Source organism: Tenrec ecaudatus, chromosome 7 (assembly GCF_050624435.1).
Source record: "Tenrec ecaudatus isolate mTenEca1 chromosome 7, mTenEca1.hap1, whole genome shotgun sequence".
NCBI classification, from domain to species: Eukaryota; Metazoa; Chordata; class Mammalia; order Afrosoricida; family Tenrecidae; genus Tenrec; species Tenrec ecaudatus.
Genome location: NC_134536.1, coordinates 55,546,544 through 55,564,138, shown reverse-complemented (window position 1 = coordinate 55,564,138; position 17,595 = coordinate 55,546,544). Strand labels below are relative to the sequence as shown.

Here is a 17,595-nt window from a genome sequence, read left to right as displayed (position 1 = left end):
GAAAGACAGGCCTGGTTATCTAGATCCCAATGGCCACGAACTTGTAAAGCTTATGGACAATTGTACTCTGCACACATGAGGTTACCATGCGTTAGGCAGCAACCGACATCAACATGAACCCCTTAAGTCTGACCCCAACCTGCAGCTCTGTCCCCCGGAAAATGGTACCATTCTCCTTGACTTCCATACTTTCACCATTCCGACTATTGTTCCAACCACAGAAAGCCAGGCTTCTTTACACCAATGCCCCGTTGTCATTCAGGGTTCAGTTTAAAGGCTGTTTCCTTACTAAGGCTTACTGGCAATAAGAGCGCTTCAAAGGTGCCCCTAAAAGCCTTGTGCTGTACTTCTGAAAATCAGTCACTGACATTTTTTAAGGCACAGTTCTGCTCTGAAACTGTGGGCTTGCTATGAGTTAAAATCAATTCAATGGTCACTGGTACCATGGTGTATCTCCTTTGGAACTGCCCCGTCCCATTTTCTATCTCTTCACCATCCTATAAGCTCACTGATAGCAGGGTACTTGTTAGTGTTCAGAAATACCTGGCACATTCTGGGTGCTTGTTAAATAATTAAATGAATGACTGAACGAACTAATTAATAAATTGATTAAGCAAGGCATCAATGCAGCTAGGGAAGAAAACCAATAAGATAATGCTTTCTGTAACTGAAAAATATTTGAAAACAAAATCTTTGACAAATGACCAATGCAAATGCTGAATAACAGACGGAAATGAAAACAGATGATAAGTGGGAGGTACCTACAAGTGGCGGTGATGCCAAATCATGAGCTTCAGTAATGGATAAATTATTATGCAGTGGTAGCAACGCCTTGGTTTAGGCATAGGGTGGGGACCAACAGAGTGCCGGCCTTTGCTTTTGATTTGTGGAATGTACAGGCATAAACGAGCTTCAGTTGTGCAGGATAAAGGGAGCACTGTGGTTAGGTCTCAGTTAGGGAAGATTTTAATAAGACATCTGCACACAGGTTGTGTAATTCACTGCCATCAAGTTCATTCCGACTCATGGTGATCCTGTAGGACAGCATGGAACTGCCCCTGTGGGTTTCCGAGACTGTGCTAGTCCAGGTAGACAAGAGAAACAAATTCATAGACAGGCATATAAGACAGAACTTTATATACAAGAACAATTGTACATTGAGAAAATATCCAAGCCCACTCCAGATCAAGTCTGTAAGTCGGATAATAGCCCACATGCCTGATACCAATCTACAAAGTCCTCTCAGACTCAGGAAACACATGCAATGATGCTGAATGCAGGAAGATCACAGGCCAGTGGGTAGAAAGTCTTGTGGATCCAGGGTTAGTGTAAGCATCTCAGCACTGTCAGGTCTCCACATGGTTCTTTCAGTTCCCAGGGCACGGGTTCTATCAACGCAATGCCTTGTGTCTTGTCAGTAGAGAGTCTCTCAGGGAGTGAGCAGAGAGAGAATGTCTCCTGCCTCCAGGAAGGAAAACCAGAGTTCCCAGAATCCTCAGGAGAAAAGCCAGGTCCACACAGAGGCCTCACTGGCTATATCTTGATTGACAGGCCAGGCTATATTTTGATTGACAGGCCAGACTCCACCCCTTTAACTTTGAATCCTCAAATTGACACCAAATAATGTAAGTAGCACAGAGACTGTAACTCTTTAAGGACGTAGAAAGCCTCCCCTTTCTCCTGCCGCACACCTGTTAAAGGCACTGATCACATGCTGCTCAGTTCACTCAATTTCAACTCTGAAAACCGGAACTATGGCCGTGTTTTTACAAATGAGGGCGCCGTGCCGGAGAGGGGCGAACTTGTTGAACACGCACCCATCGGACCCTGAAACTGGCATTCTTCCATGTACACCTCACCTCCCTCTGGAGCCACACAGAATAAGGCTTAGTGTCACAGAAGCTCACCCAGGTTGGGTCAGAGAAAGGCTGCCTTGACAAAACGGAGGGAGGAGAAAAGAAGGTAGATGTTGCTACAGTTCAGATCGAATATTTTGATTCCCCCCTAGTAGTGTTTGGTCAGCCATGCCCCCATCTGTGCTGATCAAGGTTGAGGTGTGTTAACATAGCGGAACGGTCAGATCTCACTGCAATAAATTCAGGGGATGACAGTGAACGCGAGGGCGTGGCCTGCGGAAGACAAGGAGAGACTAGTTTATGCAAACCCTTCTCTTCCAAAGGGGCCTGGGAAGAGAGCGGAGCATCATGGAGGAAGGAGCGCTGGAGCCGGGCTTTGCTGCGGTGCAGTTTATGAAAGAGAAACCAGAAATGTGCCTTTGCAGCATGTTTCCGGCAGCAACCCAGGTCTCCCTAATCCTTTGGTCTTCCTACGAATTGGCAGAGGAACCAGGGTGGCCTACAGGAAAATCTGAAGGCAAGCAGTTGTTTTCACAGAGTGGCCCCCGACGTGTCGCGCGGAAAGTCCCCATTACCCTTTCAGTGTGGTCAGGAAATGCAACAAAAGGGTGGTGGCCAGGAGGTCAAAGTCCGGCTTCCCAGAGCTGCTTGGGTTGAAATGAGAAAGTGAAACCCCCCTGCAGGCTTGGGAAACTTCTTTCTTTTTCTGAGACTGCTTCTCAGAAGGCACAGAGAAAACCCCAGTCCCCAGCCCACCCCACTGCACTTGACCGGCAGGGCTGGAGTAAGGCCGAAGCATCTTGACGCCTCCAAGAAGCGCAGGAGGAAGGGACCAATGGAGAAGTTTCAGACGGTGCTGGACCAGTTCCTCAAGCACCACAGCGCGCTGAGCTACGGCCTGGTGACCCTGCTGACGGCGGGCGGGGAGCGCATCTTCTCCAGCGTGGTGTTCGCGTGCCCGTGCAGCGCCGCCTGGAACCTGCCCTACGGCCTGGTCTTCCTGCTGGTGCCCGCGCTCGCGCTCTTCCTCCTGGGCTACGTGCTGAGCGCGCGCACCTGGCGCCTGCTGACCGGCTGCTGCGCGCCCGGGACGCGCGCCTGCGGCGGCTCGGGGCTGCGCGGCCTCCTGGTGTGCACGCACGTGAGCGCGGCCGCCGCGCTCGCGCCGCTCACCTGGGTGGCCGTGGCGCTGCTCGGGGGCGCCTTCTACGAGTGCGCGGCCAGCGGGAGCCCCTTCTTCGCCGAGCGCTTGTGCCGGGACTCGGAAGAATGCAAGGCCCAGTTGCCGCTGGTGCCCTGCGGTCAGGCGGGATCCGCCAAGGTGCAAGACCTCCTCAAAGAACTCAAAGCTCAGTCTCAGGTCAGCCGCTCACCTAGGGTCGCAGCGAGAGAGCTGGGGAGGAGGCTAGAGTCGGGGCGGGGTGGGGGCAATCGCTTGATCTTTTTCCCAGGCATAAGAACCCAAACTGAATCCCTCTGACAGCAAGTGTGTTCTGACTCACTGCGACCCTATATAGGATTTCTCCCCCTGAGCTGCTGGTGGGGACCTGGCGGTCAGTAGCCCAATGCCTACTGGACCGCGCCAATCAGTACTTACGACCCCCTAGCGGGATGAGGAAGCCTACACCTGTCTAATAGGACAGCAGGAGAATATAAATATAAAACTAATTTTAAATATGAAAGCCACTCTTACTCTGTGCTAGGTACTGTGCTAGGCCAACCTTCTTCTTTTCAGTCTCACAACATTCTTAGCTCCATTTTATAACTAATACACTGAATTTAGGTCAAAGTTTTTCTCTGGCTGGGCCGAAGGAAAAAAAAATACTTAGCAACAACATGGGTCTGTCCCACTGGAGAGCCACAAACCCCACTTGTGGGCTAACAGTCCGGATCGTCTTTACAATGAACATTGAAGTTGTGAGAGACGCGGACAACCCACAGGGTTTGCGGTCTGTGAGAGTCACAAGCTGCCTCGTGGGATCTTCTCCCGACATGGCAGAACTGCCTAGTGGCTAGTCGTTATGCGTTGGCTTGCTATCAGCAAGGCCCCACTGAAACCACAGCTGCTCCACAGGAGAAAGATGGGGTTTTCCACTCCCATGAAGAATTGCAGCTTGGGGAACTCGCAGGGGCAATTCGGGCCTGCCCCATAAGACGGAGTCAACTACAAGTCGGGGTCCAAGCCAGTGAGGTTGTTGTTATTGTTTCCCAGGTAAGCAATTACTCAGGCAAGGTCACTGTGAGAGCCGAATAGGATGAAGTCCTCAAGCTGTTGTGTTTTGCTACTGTGACAGGTCATGTTTCTGTTCAAGCCTCATCTGATGATTTTTCAGTTTCTTCTGAAAGATATGACTAACGTGTGGTTTTGCCGTGTTTTCCAAAGGTGCTGGGCTGGGTCCTGATAGCAGTTGTCATCACGGTCCTTCTGGTTTTCACAGCTGTCACCAGATGCCTCTCTCCAGTTAGTTTTCTGCAACTGAAATTCTGGAAAATCTATTTGGAGCAAGAGCAGCAGATCCTTAAAACCCAAGCCACGGAGCACGCAACCGAATTGGCAAAGGAGAATATCAAATGTTTCTTTGAATGCTCACGTTCAAAGGAACACTGCACCCCCAGCATGAAAGACTGGCAGCAGATTTCAGCGCTATATAAATTCAATCCCAAGGACCAGTACTACAGCATGCTGCACAAATATGTGAACAGAAGAGAGAAGAGTCACAGTGTTAAATCTTCAGAAGGAGATGCCTTTGTTCCTATTCTTGGCTTTGTAGATTCACCTGGTATAACCAGTGTCGCTGAGTTATAACCTTTAAAATGGAGAGAAAAAAGGTCCTTGGATGAACAGTTTCATTTTTTTAAAAAAAGAAACAGTAGTATTTCTTATGCCTCTCTCTTTCCCCTTCCACATTTTAAAAACCATAGTATTTTAAATCTGAAATAAAAATTTAGAAATGAACCTCTGTATACAAGATATTTTTAAAGGGTTAAATGGAACAATTCCAGTGACAGACTGGAGCTAGATCTGAAGTGCTACATTCTGAGTGTAGTGTCTTTACCACAGTAGAACAATGCTCCTTTTAGGTAAGAGACAGTAGTAAAAAAATCAAAGTCACTGCCACTGAGTCAATTCTAATTCGTAGTGATCCTATGGACCTAAAAAGCCTCACCTTTCTCCCACGGAGCTGGCTGGTGGTTTCAAACTGCTGACCTTTTGTTAGCAGCCCCTACACCGCCAGGGTTGCTATGGCAAAAACAAGGGAGATTAATTCAATGTCAGAACTTTCTGTTAGGTTATCTGTTTTTAAGATCACTTTCCAGTAGATAACACCTTACCTGCAACTTAAAGACACGCATGTTATGCCTGCGGTGTGGCTGCTCAACAAAAATCCATGAATTCATCTTGAAAAGGAAAGTGAAACTATTTAATACGAAATTTGGGGACAGGATTTAGGTTACTTGCAGCTAATAGCTTGTTTATAGTTTGTAGAACCGGAGGAAATATTTTTAAATTATTTGTTATGACAGATTTCAAATCTGCACAAAAGTAGGAAGCTGATATTTAGAATACCCCCCATAGGCATCATGCAGCCTCAACAGAAACGGGATGTCAGATAGGAACCACTAGATTAAAATAAGAGAAAAACAAATCGTGACCTAATTTGGAAAGAGTAGGGGAGGTCTGAGAAACAAAATATACAACAAAATATACAAAGCCTCAGTGATAAGAAAGACTAGCGTAGTGGAAGTCTTCATGTTGAGCAAGGGGGCAGATCCCGCAGGGCTTGCACACCACGTAAAGGACTTGGGTTCTCATCCTATGAACATTTTAGAAACATTGATTTATTTTTCTTGTGAAAAAACGAATGACCAGGGGAAAGACTACATTAGAGCAGGTGGGCGTGAGGTGGAGATGCCTTGAGCTGGTGATAAATTTGGGCAAAATGGATAGATTCAAAGTAGATTGGTGTGACAGGCATTGTTGGAAAAATGTAGGAAGGGAGCGCAATAATAGCTTTAGATAAAATTATCTTGCGTGAAAATGCCAGAACTTTCAGGCGACACTTGTCTTCTGTTAGAGTGTCGTTGCTGTACAGCCCGTAGATGTATGGCTTGTGTTAGTGTGCATAGACGACAGAAACAAATCCAGGGAGGCTCGTGTGTATCAGACAGAGCTTTATATACTGGAGCAATTGAATATCGAGAAAACATCCCAGCCCAGTCCAGATCAAAAGTCCCTAAGTCTCATATTAACCCATATGCCTGATACCAATGTCTAAAGTTCTCTTCAGATTCACGAAACACAAGCAATGATACTGAATGCAGGAAGATCACAGGCCAGTAAGTGGGAAGTCTTGTGGGTCCTGTGGGGTTATAAGCATCTCAGCTTTGGCAGGGGTCTCCAGCTAGCTGGTGGCAGTGTTGGCTAGCTCCTCCAGCTCAGGGCACTAGCATAGTTCCATGTGTCGTGTCAGCTGGATCATCTCCTGGGGAATGAGCGTGTGTCCCACCTCAAAGGAACTATGTTTCTCCTTAGCACCTCCAAATGAGGTCATCAAGCTGCCACCTGATTGACAAGCTAAACTCCACCCCATCAGTCTGAATCCTCTCAAATTGACAACAGATTATGTAACTACCACATGGCTATTTTCAGAGTTTCAAAACTGAGATTAAAACTATCTTTAAACTATAAAACAATTGAACACCATGCAGAGTTAACTCTTCTTCCTCTCTGGACAGTCCCCTGAACTGGCTTCTATTTACCCTGTTACCCAAAGCCATTAAAAAGAACTCGCCTGCAGGGCAGAATATCCTGTTGTTGAATGCCTCATATAACCAAAAGTTGGCAGCAGAAACGCAGGATCAGTCTTCTTCTCTTCCCTAAAAAATGCTTTTGAAAATCATACCATGCCTACTTTAAGTTTTGGGTACTTTTTTTTTTTCATTTACTGATTTATTTATTTATTTTTAATCATTTTATTGGGGGCTCATACAGCTCTTATCACAAGTCATCCATACATCTACTGTGTCAAGCACATTTGTACATTTGTTGCCATCATCATTTTCCAAACATTTTCTTTCTACTTGAGCCCTTGGGATCAGCTCCTCATATTTTTCCCTCCCTCACGAACCCTTGACATTTATAAACTACTATTATTTTTTCACGTCTTGCACTGATTGATGTCTCCACCCAATTTTCTGCTGTGTATCCCTTATATTTAGATCATTGTGATAGCTTCCCCTTTTCTCCCTTCACCTAACCCTTACCCACGTGGTATGGCTACTCTCATTATTGGTCCTGAGGGGTTTACCTTACCGATTTATTTCTGTTATTCTTTTATGCATTCTTGCTTGTCAACACTTTCTTCTAATCTCCCACTGACAGTTACCTTGAGTTAGTAGCACATAGTGTCCACTTTGCCCCTTCCACTTTCTCTTGAACAGTCTTTAATAATTATAAAATATACAAGGGGCTTTCAAAAAGTTCATGCAAAATGGACTGAAAAGATAATGAAACATGTTATGACATTTTTGAAGCCATTTGCATATGCTTAAGATTTGAAAAATTATAATGATAGAGATCATGTGAAGTAAAATGTACAATTATTGCCTCATTTCCATATAACCCATCAAAAATTAATCATATACTCCATGTCTACACAAGTATATGTTATTCACATAAAATATTATTCTTTCATAAATTATCAGGGGTTCATGAGGGAGGGGGGAGTGGTGAGGGAGGGGAAAAATGAGCACCTGATGCCAAGGGCTTAAGTGGAGAGCAAATGTTTTGAGAATGATGAGAACAATCAATGTACAGAAGTACTTTACACGATTGATGTATGTATGGATTGTGATAAGAGTTGCATGAATCCCTAATAAAATGATTAAATATAATATACATATTATTCTTTCATGTCACTCTACCTCATTAAAAATTATTGCATAGTGTTTCCCTGATTAATAGAACATGATCCCACCTTACTTTTTGTCTGACACACAATCATAAAGGACGCAAGTATAAACATTAAATGGTTAAATGGTCTGTTTGGGGGAGACTAAGATTGGGACAGGGGATTTTTTTAACTTTATGCAGTTTTGTTGTTTGAAAGATTTTGTAAGAATAACAAACACTACCTGAGTAATGAGAAAAATTAAACAGAACCTTTACACACATATCGGACATTATAGTCAACAAAGCATTCTCACCCTGTTTATTTCCGGCACGAGATACCCATGAAGCACTTTCACAAGTGAGGAATCAGAACACACCAAGATTATATTATTTCTTCAAGGTCACAAGGTCAGTGAAGACCTCTCTAGATGAGGGAGTTCTTCTAAGTGACTCCTTGGCTGTTGCTACTAAGCCAGGTGTTTCACTTCTTAGCCCATGTGTCCTGTGAGCAGAAGAAATGCAGACTTCCTCAGTGAGTTTCAGTGTTTTTCACATTATCCTGAGGCTTGGCAACTGCTTCTGGTTATAAGGAAATAGGTAAGTCCCCTCTGAATAAGCAGAGGAGACCAGGACAAAGCCAAGTTTTCGCATAGTGGGAGCAGGCCACACCCCTCTTCTGGGTGGGGCTCCACACAGGCCATTTCCTTGGCTCAAGAAGGATTTCTACAGTAGGTGTGACACTGCTTGCTGGTTGACCAAACTGATTCTTCAGTAATCCCTCATGGCTTCATGCTGCTCTGAAAGCTTCACGTTAGAAGCGTCTCTGACTCAATGTCTGCTATTTGCCGAAAAAAATACCCCAAGTTGTCTTGAAGGCTGATTCCATATTGTATTGAGTATTGGCAAGATGATAAAATTTAGCACAGGCTGAGGCAGGATCTGTTGGCCCCATCCCACACTACGGCCAGAAAGGTCAGTGAACTGATAGAAGAAGCAAGTCCAGAGTGGAGCGTTTCAAAATAGAATTAGACGTGTGTGAAAGAAAATGTCTCGCTGAAAAATAGCTTTCACAACACACGGCATCGTATCTGCCAGGTGACCTGTTGTGAGTAACTCCTCCTGAGACAAAAGATGGAGGACCACTCCCTGCCTGAGTCAGCCCCAGCAGCACCTGCTGCTACCTACTGTTGTCAACAGCCAACTCCCCCCCCCCCCACAGAGCCCAGGTAGGATGTGTCAGCCGCTGTACCTGCCCTGAAAGGCAAGCTTTCAGTGGATGTTATTTCCTCTGTTCCTTCGATTACCTGTAAAATAACTCCTGTCATTGTAAGGCAGTGATTTTGGAATTTGTATTCCTATCTAATGAAAAAGACTTGTATCCAAAAAAGGGTATGATCTGTCAGTACTTGGCCATAAGACCAGAACACTAAAATCTTCCAAATGAAAGGCAAATCCAAGAAGATTAGGGCATGTTTTTATTATTTAATAACTATGATATATTCAACAGAAAAATGAGTACTCACGCTCTTATTTACAGATGCAAGAATAATTACCAAGCAACAACGTCAGATTATCTACCAACAAGGGAAGCACAGCTTACTGGTCCTAATTTACTAATCTATAGGGAACAATTTCTCTTTGTTCCACCATGTTAGACATTCTGGCATCAGTCTATCTTCCAAGATCACAGTATCTTCTTACAAACTGAAAGCCGCGTTTCAAATTTGCAATCTCTAACAGGGATGTAAGCAAGATAAGCACAAGCTTACTTGTGTTTACTTATCAATTGTGAAATTACAAACTACAGATGAGCAAATAAACAGAATTGATAGCTACTTTGCTTGTTGGCTAATCAGCCCCTGCAAAGCAAACATCTATGTAACTTCAACAGAAGGGGAAGAAATAATACATTTGAGGAACCCATAAGAGCCCCCAAGGAGCCTTGGTAGTGTAGTGGTTATACGTTGGGTTGATAACCATAGATCCACAGTTCAAAACCACCAGCCGCTCTAAGAGAAAGATTTGCCTTTCTCCTCCTGTAAAGAGCTACAATCTCAGAAACCCACAGGAGCAGCTCTACTCTGTCCTATCGGGTCACTGTGAGTCAGCATCAAGACAATGCCAGTGAGGATCAGTAGAAAGAGCCCCCTAACTTATATGTCCCTTCACGGGCCCACCCTCTTTGCCTAGAAGTAGGGGAATGATGTTTTTTTTAAGCTTTATTTATAATTTCAGCATCCCTAACTAATAGTCTGTTTTGTGTGTTTCCGAATTTTAAATGAATAAAAATTTCCTCTCAGAATTGTTTTAAGATCTTTTTAATCCATTTGGGTTTTTTGAGCATTTCATCAATATTAAATTTAAAATAACTTCTTTATATTGATGACTGTATGATAGTTCATTGTATGATCATACTACCATGTACTTATCTATTTCACTGCACTGAACATTTGGATTTCTCCTTGTTTCCATCTCTTATGATCAATCCTAGAGTAAACATTCATGTTCTTGTATCGTATTATACATGTGAAAGTGTTTTCCCAAGGTGGTACGCACAGAAGGTGTGCATAGTCCTGGTTTCTAGATAATGCCAGATGGTGTCTGTGTTGGACAGGGTTCTCTAGAGAGACAAACCAGATTGCTAGTAATTATATATAAATATATTTATAAAGATAGATATATAATACAAGAAATGAACCGTTAAATTATATACAGATAGATAATATAAGAAATTAACAGTTAAATTATAAAGCAGTGAGACACTAGCAGTCCTTTAAGGCTTGAGAGCCGCCAGTTGCCAGTCCCCTTCTGTAAAGAGAGCTGGGCTATATATATCCAGGCAGCAAACAGCAAGGCAGGTCCCCAACTGTCATCAACTGTTGGTCCCAGCTCCAGAGATGAACATTCCAATCGTGTGGGCTTGAAGGGACCTCAACTTACAGCGACACAGTCCACAGGCTAGTCATCCCACAGGTCGTGTACCCCTTTAAATTGAGGCACAGAACAAGCAAGGCGAGGCTCACCGAGCCATTTATCCCTCTGCCCTTCAGTTAATCCTACTTGTGTTTATCGGCCAGGCTGGCACAATAAACCATCACAGTGTCCAAAAGAGATGTACCAATTCACACCATTAGGAGAGTTCCCATTGCTTATAACCTCACCGACACTGGTTATTTCCAATTACTTTTCATAACTTTTGTGTGTGTGTGAATTTTAATTGTCACGCCCCTTATCATTAAAGGCTTTGGGATATCCTCTTTTATAAAATGCCCTTTCTTCCTTTCTTTCTTTTATAGCTATCAAAGTTTAATAGTGGTTACTAGGGTATAGAGAAAGTGGGGGTGGAAGGGATGGGTGATGGAAAAACTACATGGATCATGGAATGTTAGCTTGCAAACAGAGTCTTGTAATTGCTGTCAATAAGGCTCAAACCTGTAAATAACTGAACAGGCAAAAGTTGTGTGATAGATACACAAAGGGGCTTCAAAAAGTGTGTGGGAGACTTCCATTATTTTCACATTTATTTGCAGCCATCCCTGGGGCAATTTCTTGCTGCTGATTTCTGTGCTGGCCTGCCCTTCCACCTGCATGGCCAGGCGCAGGACCTTCCTGAAACCTCGCAGGGCTGAGAGGCCATTGGGAAGCTGGGCTAGGGTGGGTTCTGCTTTGTTCTCAATGTTCTCCAGGTCGCAGTCCTGCTGCTTGGTCATCTTGGGAGAGCTTAAGTCAGGTTGGCTCTTGCTTTGAGCTGAAGAGGTGTGAGGAGTCTCAGGGCGAAGGCACCGCTGAGCACGCCGACGACATGCTGCCCAGGCTGCGGGCGCTTCTCTGGCACCGAGCCCGGTGCACAGTAAGTAGGACCGAAGCTATGAGCCTCACATCCGGCTAGCCTAAAATGCCTCATCAAGCCTTTTCTCTAACTTAAAAAAAAATGAGTTGTCTGTCTTTTTCCTCCTGATATGTACATTATTACTTCATTCACTTTATCCAACAAATATTAATCGTCTACAATGTTCCAGATATATTTTAAGTGCTGGAGATTTATCCTTCCTTGCGGAGTTGGCAGTCGAGGTGGAGACAGATAAATAAAGACCTAACATACTAATGAAATAGAACAACAGCTATGCAAGGAAGGGAAGCTTTCTTTTTTTCTAACAGAGCGCTGTCAGAGGTATTAGGGATGCAGGGCTTGGAGAAGGGTTGCCGCCTGGGGAAGTGACTTCCAAAGACAGGCTGAGTGCTTCATGCTGCCGGACAAGCGAGAGCATTTCAGGAGCGGGGTGGGGTGGTGGTGGTGGGGGGGTGGGGTGGGGAGGGGATGTATAAGGTCTTCCCACATTCCCCACAATGCTAAACTCATCTGATGACTGAGTCAGACATTCGTCCTTTTGAGAGAACCAGACAGAAGAAAACATGTTGCTCAAGACAAGGGGAAGTGAGACTGCAGGTGGTCATAGCCCTGAAACCATGAAAGTGATTTCTGAGATCTGAAACACACACACACACACACACACTCACTCACTATATTCAGATAGGAAGTGGTGTGTGTATGTGTTATCTTATGATACCTTCAATATTCAAAGAAAATAGCAGGCTAACACTCCGGTGGAGGTTAAAAAAATGAAGTGACTTATTGAAATCAGAAGTCACTAGCACTAGGCAGCTACTGTAGTGTTTGTTCCAAATTATAAAAAGACAAAACAAAACAGCAAAACAAACTCATTGCTATCAAGTTGGTTCTGCAATGACATGTACACGTGCTTCTCCAAAGTCTTACATAAAAATTCCTTTGAAACATTAGCCATTTCTTCGGCATTCGCTGTTGCCTTTTGAAATGTTTCAGTCCTCGGCAAGGCCTTCCGCCATCTGTCATCTGTAAATGAATCTTCATTTCCCTTACTAGATGTCAAATTATGATTTGCCCAGGATTCCTGGTTCCATTCCTGTGTTCCTGGCTCGAAGCTTTTGTTCCAATGGTGGTTCATCTTCAGGGATGCAAAAGTGAATAGGGCAAAGGTAGCGTGTCTACCTGGGGGTCCAATCCCACAATGCAATGCTTTTCCTGGTGAGCAGAATCTTGTCATTCTTGAGTCCAGACCGGAGCCCATTGTTCCAGCCACTGTGTCCATGTCTCTCACCAAGGACGCTCCTCTTTTTTCACTGACCTTCTGCTTTACAAACCATGACCCATGCTTCCAGGGACTGGCCTCTCCTGACCACATGTCCAAAAATATCCTTGCTTCTAAGGAAGACTCTGGCTATACTTTTGCCAAGACAGATTTGTTTGTTCTTCTGACAGTCGATGGTACTTTTATTATTTTTCATGAACACCACAAATCAAATGCATGAATTCTTCCGCGGTCTTCTTTATACGGTGTCCAACTTTCCCTTGTGCAGGAGGATATTGAGGATTCCTGCCCTGGGACAGGCACCCCTGTCTCCTCCAACTGACATCCTTGCATGTCCGCTCTTTAAAGAGGCCCCGTGGAGCAATATATAATTTAATTTCTTGATTCCTGCTTGATGAGCATGGCTTGTGGATCCAACCAAAATTAAATCATTGACATTTTGCTTTTTTAAGTTTCTCATGATGCTGCCTATTGGTTCAGTTGGGAAGATTTTGGATTTCTTTGCATTAAGTTGTAATCCATATTGTAGGCTTCGTTGATCGTCATCAGCATTAGCTTTTAGGCCTTCTCGCACAGCAAGCAAGGTTGTGTCATCGGCACACCAAAGATTGTTAATAAACCTTCTGATGCTGGTACCACAGGCTCTTCTTCACATAGTCCAGTTTATCAGATTATTTGCTCAGCATAGAGACTGAGTAAGTATAGTAAGGGAATTCAGCCCTGACATGCACTTTTCCTGATCTTAAGTCACATTAGATTTCTTTGCCTGTTAGCAGGACCTCTTCTTGGTCCATGTAAAGGTTGCTCGGAAGCACAATGACGTGCTCTGGAATTTCTATTCCTCTCAATGTTATCCATAGTGTGTTATGAATACCATAATTGAATGCCTTTGCATAGTCAAGGAAACACAAGTAAGCTGGCTTCTGGTATCCCCAGTTTAGAACTACAATCCACCTGATGTCAGCAATGACATCCCTCATTATATTTTCTCTTCAGAATCTGACATGTATCCATGACATCTTTGTATTGATTAATTGCTACAACTATTGTTGAATAATTTTTTATTAAAATTTTATGTGCATGTGTTAATGAAGTGATATTGTTTGATAATATCCACATTCTGCTGGGTTGACTTTCTTTGAAACGGGTGCGAATATGCATCTCTTCCAGTCAGTTGGCCAAGACCAGGGAATACCTCCAGCATTTCATCAACTCGTTAACCATTCCACTTGGTATCCCACCAAATCCCTGGAGCCTTGTTTCTCCTTAATTTCTTCAGTGCAGTTTAGGTTTCTTCCCTTGGTAGCATCAGTTCGTGATCTAACTTGTGAAGTGTTAGAATGACAACCAGTTCTTTCTGGTACAATGACACTAGGTGTTCCTTCCATCTTCTTTTGGCACTTCCTGCATCCTTCAATATTTACCTATAGAATGCTTCACTATGACAACCAGACACTTAAATTGTTTTCCTCCATTCTTTCAGCTTGAAATATGCTAAGTGTGTTTTCTCTTTTGACTTTCTAACTGCAGGTTAATTTGAGATTTTGAAAAAATACTTTCTCTTAAATATGTAACTCATTGCCTGGAAGATGTCTTGAATGTTTTTATGGCAATAAAAACACATTATATAATATGTTTAGCAAGACCTATAATAACATCCACAATAACTTAAAGGTTAGGCAGGTCAGTAGGAAGGAGCAGATCTCAGATCTGATGTTTTGGGGGAACCAGCTAAAAATGTCAAAGAAGAAAAGTATGGAAGAATAGTCATGAAAGCAAAGGTATGAAACCATAAGGTCTTCTAGCATACTCTGCAGACATTTTGTTATACTTCTTTGGAGGCATTTATTCATGAACAGGCAGCGGTATTAGCAAAAGCACAAACTTCTCCTTGCTGAGCTACAAGAAAATCAGGAGCGACCTTGTTATCAATGAAAATTTTCAAAAGGGATTTTAGTCATTTTTGTTGTTTTCATTCTATCAGCAATTTGGACCAAAGTAGCAGACATATTGCAAAGAAATTGTTTTAATTGTAATAGACCAAGGAAGGAAACCAGAACTCAAATCAATGCCCAGCCCTACTCAGGTTTATCACAATGGGATTATTTGATATAATGAATTCTCACTTTGGGACAGATATTAATTTCAAATCACTTTTGATAGTAAGCTCCCATTGTACCAAAGTGTACACACTGGAAATCCAAGAGTAGGTAAGGTGTATTGGCCTAACAATGCCTGTAAAGAGTCACAGTCTTGGAAACCCATGGGGACAGTTCTGTTCACTTCTATAGGGTTGCTAGGAGATGGAATTGACTCAATGGCAGTGAGTATGTGTCCGAATGTATAACCTCAGACTGGAATAGCAAGTAGATCTGTGTGATTCTGGGTAGACTTAAGAAAGACATACCCTTTATTCAGTCAAATTGTTGGCACTGGGTTATCAAGATAAAAGCATTTTGGTGGCAAATATCAGTGATGGTGATAATCAAAAGAATAAGAACACTTACAATGGAGAAAGTTTAATTAAAGTAACATAAAAAAGAAGTGAAATATAATTATAGTTTTTATGTTCCATCCAGTTGGTACTGATGCATAGTAACCCGATGTACAACAGAATGAAGCACTGCCAGGTCCTGCACCAACTGCACAACTGTCCCTACCTTTGAGCCCCTTGTTGCAGTCATTGAACACACCTTATTGAGATGAGGCCTTCCTCTTTTTCCCGCCCCCTCTACTTCACTGAGCATGATGTCCTGCTCTAGGAACTGGTCTCTCATGATATGTCCAAAGTATGTGAGATGAAGCCTTGCCATCCTTGCCTCTAAGAAGCACTCTGGCCGTACTTCTTCCAAGATGGATTTGTTTGTCCTTTTAGTCGTCCATGGAATTTCAACATTCTTCAGCAGTAACATAATTCAACACCATCAATTTTTACACAATGTCCTATTTCACATAATGATTGAAAATGCCATGGTTTGGGTCAGGTGTACCTTACTCCTCAGAGTAACTTCCTTGCATTTCAACACTCTAAAGAGATCTTGGCAGCAAGTTCACCCCATGCAATGCATCGTTTGATCTCTTGACAGCTGCTTCCATGAGCATTAATTGTAGATCCAAGCAAGATTAAATCCTTGACAACATCAATATTTTCTCTATTAAGGTATAATTAAAATGCCATGTTTCCAGCTGGTCAAAGGTAGAAGTTGGATAAAATCTAATTGTTATATAAATATAGTTTCAGAAGGCAAAGACATTGCCCAGGTAAAGTCTTAACATGATTCTTAGTGCGGGTAAATAGAGAAGTAAGAGGCCATATGCTCAGCTGTCTCAGAAAAATATCCTGAGTGGTGTTTCTTTAACATGTCAATCATTTTGTCTCTTCAGACATGAATATTCTCATGTACCATTCTCATCGTAGGGACACACAAAAGCTTATGAAGGAAGGTATTAGCATCTAGCCTTAACCATAGGCTTGAGGCAGGTCTTGGTAACAGCTTGACTTTGTCCATGTCTCACTTTTATCTGACTGAGCTACTTACTGATTTTTTTAAAAGCTGCTCTATGGTGGATTCAGAAAGGTTCGCAATTTCATGGGAATCGTTCTCTATAGGTTCTTTAAGAGGCTCCTCTATAAATTCCCGTTTGTAATCGAGGCAACAGTCATATGGGACATAGCCGAACTAGCAGTTGTACCACCAGGGTGACTTTCTCTAATTTCTTCATTATCGGGTGTGTCCTTAGGCCAATGCACCAGTATTTTAATTCCAGCAGTTTCAGAAAGGAACAACAGCTAACAATTTGCTCCAAACGTCCCATTTTTAGTACCATGACCAGAAGAAGTTATAAAATTCATCTGTTTCATAATGTTGTAGTTACATAATCTGTTGTTAACTTGAGACTATTAAGAGTGAAGGGGTGGGGCCTTCGAGTGACAGCCACCATGGGCTCAGGAGTAAAAGTCCCTCGCAATTTCCGACTGTTGGAAGAACTCGAAGAAGGCCACAAAAGGAGTAGGAGATGGAACAGTTAGCTGGGTTCTCAAAGATGACGAAGACATGACACAAGATGGACAGGGATGACAATTCGGCCTCCAAGAGTAAGCATCGAGCTACGGCTATACGTGTCAATGTCTTAAAATTCACTGTGCCTCCTTTAAACAAATATTAGCCTTATCACGGAAAAGCTCACCAATGGTATATCTTCTGAAATGTGGCTATTCTTTTTAGACCAGTTTCAGTCTATATATTTGAACCTCCTCTGATGCTGTTTAATCCCTCTAAATGACAATTTATAAAAACCAGATATACAGCCTTAGAATATGGACCTAAATACCCAGAAGCACCCACTTTGTAAGATTTGTAACAAAAATTAATATGAATGGAGTTAATAGTTCTAATGGAGTGGCAGACCCAAGAGCTATATCAGCGCTGGCAAAATGGCAGAATTCTTTCAGCATCACAGTTGTCCTGCAAGAGCTCCAGCGCCTCTTGATGTCTAACGAAAATATGAAACTCCCTCAGCCGCCCGAAGGACAGTGTTACAGCGATTAATCACCAAGAAAAGCACAGGCCCTCCCCTCCCCCATTCGATTTAAGCAGTCTTCATTTGCCACGGTATTACATTTTTTAGATAACTTCTTGTAGACCTCAAAGTAGTGGACAGGAAGCTCCCATTCAAGGGCAAGTTATCTTAAAACACTGTACATGATACTAATGTT

The 17,595-nt window shown here is 43.1% G+C and overlaps 1 protein-coding gene and 1 pseudogene across 1 annotated transcript; both read left to right on the top strand.

Annotated features, from left to right (window-relative positions):
• The first annotated feature begins 544 nt into the window (after positions 1 to 544).
• Positions 545 to 5,013, top strand: CALHM6 (calcium homeostasis modulator family member 6). The gene is made up of 2 exons (XM_075553977.1): positions 545 to 3,216; positions 4,240 to 5,013. The coding sequence occupies exons 1-2, from the start codon at positions 2,692 to 2,694 to the stop codon at positions 4,660 to 4,662; spliced, it is 948 nt and encodes a 315-aa protein (XP_075410092.1). The 5' UTR covers positions 545 to 2,691; the 3' UTR covers positions 4,663 to 5,013.
• Positions 5,014 to 11,551: 6,538 nt separating this feature from the next.
• Positions 11,552 to 17,428, top strand: LOC142452370 (ubiquitin-conjugating enzyme E2 variant 1-like; annotated as a pseudogene).
• The last annotated feature ends 167 nt before the right edge of the window (positions 17,429 to 17,595 follow it).